We start from the raw sequence: 5,101 nt of genomic DNA on the forward strand, positions 1-5,101 counted from the left end.
GGCTGCGACACCTTTGGTGGACAAGGTCGCTTTGGTCATCGACTCCCAGTCGCAATAGATGAGCGTCAGTGTTTCCACCAAGTCAATTCTAATCAGTGTCGTTTATTGTCTCTTTGTTCGTAAGACTTCATAAAAAGGAAAAGGAAGAAGGGAGTGAATAGGTAGAAGCAAGCATGCATCTGCCAGACCGTCCATTTGGGACGATGTGTCACAAAGAGACAATAAACGACACTGATTAGAATAGACATGTGAAAGCACTGACGCTCATCTATTGCAACTGGGAGTCGATGACCGAAGCGATGTTATCCACCAAAGGTGCCGCAGCCTCCCAGTTGCCCGCTTTGACATGCTTGTACAGCGCGTCGATCTCTGCAGGCATGTCTATGGATGTCCGAACAGGTGCCTCGGAGCCAACGTAATGTACGCGCGTCTGGCTTACGCGCCCAGGACGAGGTCTGATCCAGTAGCTCCCACGAGAGTTGTCTACGACCAACAAGATTCCTTTGGTCTCACTCCACGAAGCTGTAGCGGTCGTTGACTGGTCTGGCACGAAGCCCATCCTTAAGACGGCCAGCGCTCTGGGATCGTCCAGGTAAGGCTCGCATGTGCCAAGGTCGCTTGAAAGGATGCCTTCGCCTGAAGCCTCACGACAAAAAGTATGCTTGATGCTCCGGTGAAAATGGACCTTGCTACGCCATTCTCCAGGTGCTAGGCCAGATGCGACGTCCGGTTGGCCTGTGTTGATGATGACAGTTCCCCTCTGAATCCGCTCCTCGGGGAGCTCCCGGCAGCAGCATGCAGCAAGCAAGGTGCAGGCAGCCTCCTCCAAGGACATCTCGGGAAGGGGAGACTCCGAGTTGCATTTCAGCCAGTGGCAGAAGCAGGACTCGTCAGAGCCGCTGTACAGCGCAATGATCAGCTTAGAGCCGTCCTCAGCTTCTAGCAGGTGCTCAGTAACGGCACCAATCTTCCGCTGGCGGTAGATCATCTGGCGTCCGTCCGTCGTAAGGGTGGCATCCATCTGTGTGGAACCGCAGGCGGAAGCGCTGTTCTCTACACTTTCCACTGTCATGTTCTTATCTATGAACATCGGCTCCTGCAGGGTGGTTGGGATTTTGTTTAGTAGTGCAAGAAGTGTCGGCAGCTCCAGGCGCTCCACATTTCTGGAGTAGTCCTCGCTGAGAATTTGCTTCCACCGTGGACTTGTATCCGTCGTCTTGAGCACATCCTTTAGGTTCGTCGGAATTTCACGCAGGACGTCTTTGATGGCGAGATTAGGAGACTGTTGGATGGCATGGGCCGACAGGTGCAGCAGTGACGCGGGCTGACTGCATACGAGTTCTTTGTGCAAGGGATTGTTTGTGCTATCAGATGACGGGGAAAAGGAAGAAGGGAACGAAAAGGTAGAGGCAAGGATGCATCTGCCAGACCGTCCATTTGGGACGATGTTGACTCGAGCCATGCGTTTTGATGAAGTCTGATGCACAAAGACACAATAAACGACACTGATTAGAATTGATATGTGAAAGCACTGACGCTCATCTATTGCAACTGGGAGTCGATGACCGAAGCTGTTATCCACCAAAGGTGCCGCAGACTTCCAGTGCCCGCTTTGATGTTCTTGTACAGCGCGTCGATCTCTGCAGGCACGTTTCGGTCACACGCCCAGGAGGTAGCACCACGAGAGTTGTCTACGAGCAACAAGATTCCTTTAGCCTCACTCCACGAAGCTGTAGCAGTCGTTGACTGGTAGAACGCAGATAGGGACAGTAGGAGTCTCGTTGATCCATTCATGCGCGTCACTAATTAGATGACGAGGCATTTGGCTACCTTAAAAGGGTTACAGTTACCCCTGCCATTGACCAGCCTTGAGAAGATCGCCAAATATGCCAAGATCACTCGCGAAGAGCCGTCTGGCCTTCCAACAAAAAGTATGCTACTTTGGGGAAAATGAACCTTGCTACGCCATTCTCCAGGTGCTTCGCCAGGTGCGCCGGTGTTGGAGATGACAGTTCCCCTCTGAATCCGCTTCTTGGGGAGCTTCTGGCAGCGGGCAGCCTCCATCTCTGCTCAGCCTAGAGCCGTCCTCAGCTTCTAGCAGGTGCTCAGTAATGGCAGCAGTCTTCCGCTGGCGGTAGTACACCTGGCGTGCGTCCAACCACAGGCGGAAGCGCTGTTCTCATTGCGTTCCACTCTCATGTTCTTATCTATGAACATCGGCTCCTGCAGGGTGGTTGGGATTTTGTTTAGTAACATCGGCTCCTGCAGTTTTGGAATAGTCCTCGCTGAGAATTTGCTTCCATTGTGGACTTGTATCTGTTGTCTTGAGCACAGATACAAGTCCACGATGGAAGCAAATATTGACCTCCTTTAGGTGCGTCGGAATCTCACGCAGGACGTCTTTGATGGCGATCTTCGGAGACTGTTGGATGGCTTGGGCCGACAGGCGCAGCAGTGACGCGGGCTGACTGCAGAGGAGTTCTTTGTTCAAGGGATTGTTTGTGCTATCAGATGACGGAAAAAGGAAGGGAATGACTGTCGGATTCCTCTTGTCCGCTGCAGTTCTGAAAAGGTTGTTAGCGTAAAACGCCATACAGGTGGCCCCGCAACAATGACAAGGCAGATCTGCCATATGTTTTGATGACGCACAAACACTGATTTGCATTTACACGTGAAAGCACCAACGCTCATCTATTGCAATTGGGAGTCCATGACCGAAGCGATCTTATCCGCCAAAGGTGCCACAGCTTTCCAGTTTCCCACTCTGATGTGCTTGTACAGCGCGTCGATCTCTGCAGGCATGTCTACGGATGTCCGAACAGGTGCTCTTGGTCACACTCCCATGACGAGCTCTGATCCAGTAGCTCCCACGAGAGTTTCTACGACTAACAAGATTGCTTTAGCCTGACTGCGAAGCTGTTGACTGGTCTGGCACGAAGGGGCCTTGAGAAGATCACCGTTCTGGGATAGTCCAGGAAAAGCGCGAATGCGCCAAGATAACTTGCGAAGAGGTCTTCGCCTAAAGCCTCATGACAAAAAGTATGCTTGATGCTCCGGACCTCTGCGCCGCCAGATTCTACGTCCGGTGGGCCGGTGTTGATGGTGACAGTTTCCCACTGATTCCGCTCCTCGGGGAGCTTCAAGCAGGACATCAGAGCCGCAGCACGACGCAATGATTAGCGTAGAGCCGTCCTCTGCGTCTAGCAGGTGCTCAGTAATGGCACCAATCTTCTGCTTGCGGTAGTACACCTGGCGTCCGTCCATCCGTCGCAAGGGTGTCATCTGTGTGGAATCGCAGGCGGAAGCGCTATTCTCTACACTTTCCACTCTCACGTTCTTGTTTTCATCGGCTCCTGCAGTATTGTTTCTACCGACCCTCTGGCAGCACTCACTACGAAATACGACGACCGCTCTATCAGTCACAGATTAAGGGCAATGAGTCTATCAGTCACAGACTGGATTAACCTTGACGCGATTAACAGCTCATGGGCTTCTTCGGCGGCTTCGGGGCGAGTAGTGCCGGGCACGGGGCTGCCGCCTGTCCGCGCTGCGGTCCCGCCTCTCGTGGGGCGTACGTTCCCGCCGCTCAGGCGAACAGCTGCGGCGTTTTGAGTACCTGTCAGGTGACCGGCGCGAGGGTCGCTCGTAGCGGTCTCCACGATCGTACCTGCCACGAGGGCTGGGGCTGCTTCGGCGCCGTTTAAACCTGCGACATTCCTCCTCCACCATGTGCTGCATGTCTTGTCGTGCCCGAGCGCTGTGACTGAAAATGAAGAGCTTGTGGTTGTCGTCTGGACCGTCGGTATCGGTGTCGATGAAGGCGAAGGTAAATGTTCGGTCCTCAAACCTCCGCAGGAGAGGAGCCACATGCGACTGCAGCACTCTGCGGTCCTCTAAGACCACCGTCATATCCTCTCGAGCGTCACCTGGTTCAATTCGCACCTTCCCTGTCCGCTGTTTAATCAGCCAGTCCAGGTAATCCACGGCGCGTCGGCGCTCCTCTCCCGTACCCCAGAGGAACGCCCATTTGCCTACATACTCCACCAGGCAATTCGACGCCTTGGCCAGCTTTCGCTTTGTAGAACCGTCACGTCCGATAACGTAGCTGCAACTGTCGTCAGGGATGAGGATATAATCAGTGTCAGGGCCATCAGAGGTGCTACGCTCCAAGGGGGAGTCCGTGTGGTGACCCGGCTTTTTCTGTTCCACAGCGGCCATGACCTTCAGCTGGCTTGCCTTCCTTCCTCTTTCCCCTCCAAAGATGTACAGCGGTGAGGAACCCTCCTGGTCGGCCTTCCCGCAGACAAAGAACATAAGCGTGTCCCATTCCTCTTCCATGCCCCGTAGGAAAACCCCCTGGTGCCCTGTCACGAATGCCACGCAGCTGTTCGGAATCTGCATCACTGTTACGTCTGCACAGTCTTCCTCGTCGAACTTGACCTTTACGGCGCCGAGCCGCTGCTGCACCACTAATCGAATGAAGAGCAGGGCCTTAGTACGCTCCGCCTCGCAGCCAATAAGCGCGATGACTAGGTTCTGATCCAAGTTGACCTGACACTGGGCGACTCGGCGTATTTTCCTCTTCGTTTTGCCGCGCTTCCCCAGGATGAACGCGGCGTCGGCGTCGTCGATTTGAATACGAGTCAAGCCAACACCTCGCAGCACGTCCTCGTGCGTGGAGACAAGCTCGAGGTACGTCTGATGAGACTCACACGTTCGGTAGCGCTCGCTCAACTCATCAGCGCTATCAACGGACACGAACACCTCTCTCGGGTCGTCAGAGCCGAACAAGGGTGCGGGTGGCGTGAGTGCCCCCATTTGCTCCAGAACGTCGTCCAGTGAGTGGCGGGCCCTGCTTGGCGATCTGCGCGCAGCTCGGTCTGCTTCGTCGTCGGTCATGCCAGGAGAGAAAATCGAGATTATTGGTATGTGTCGGAAGAGGAACCTGTTGAACGTTACTAAGATGCAATGGTGGTCGTTACAGGTGTGTCGTTTGTAGAGGACAGGCAGTCACTTCGCAGCAGCGTCATCGTCGTCGCCCAATGGGCACGTCATTTGCCCCAGAACCAGCAGTTCTTTGGCTACCCAGCCCAGGTCTTGG

The 5,101-nt window shown here is 54.4% G+C and overlaps 1 protein-coding gene across 4 annotated transcripts; it reads right to left on the reverse strand.

Annotated features, from left to right (window-relative positions):
* Window positions 1–268: 268 nt before the first annotated feature.
* KVP17_001411 (uncharacterized protein) lies at window positions 269–4,899 on the reverse strand (the record flags this gene model as incomplete). 4 transcript variants are annotated; one of them, XM_068516790.1, is made up of 2 exons in its annotated part: window positions 269–1,328; window positions 3,668–4,899. In XM_068516790.1, the coding sequence occupies 2 exons, from the start codon at window positions 4,897–4,899 to the stop codon at window positions 269–271; spliced, it is 2,292 nt and encodes a 763-aa protein (XP_068378406.1). The 4 variants fall into 4 exon arrangements, with proteins under 4 accessions (XP_068378406.1, XP_068378405.1, XP_068378408.1 ...); XM_068516789.1 differs by lacking the exon at window positions 3,668–4,899 and having other exon boundaries at window positions 269–1,462; XM_068516792.1 differs by lacking the exons at window positions 269–1,328; window positions 3,668–4,899 and adding an exon at window positions 2,204–2,593.
* Window positions 4,900–5,101: the final 202 nt, after the last annotated feature.

This window comes from the organism of the source record quoted next, assembly GCF_019968985.1.
Source record: "MAG: Porospora cf. gigantea B chromosome Unknown PgB_NODE_1519_length_5627_cov_414.913, whole genome shotgun sequence".
Classification (NCBI taxonomy): domain Eukaryota; phylum Apicomplexa; class Conoidasida; order Eugregarinorida; family Porosporidae; genus Porospora; species Porospora cf. gigantea B.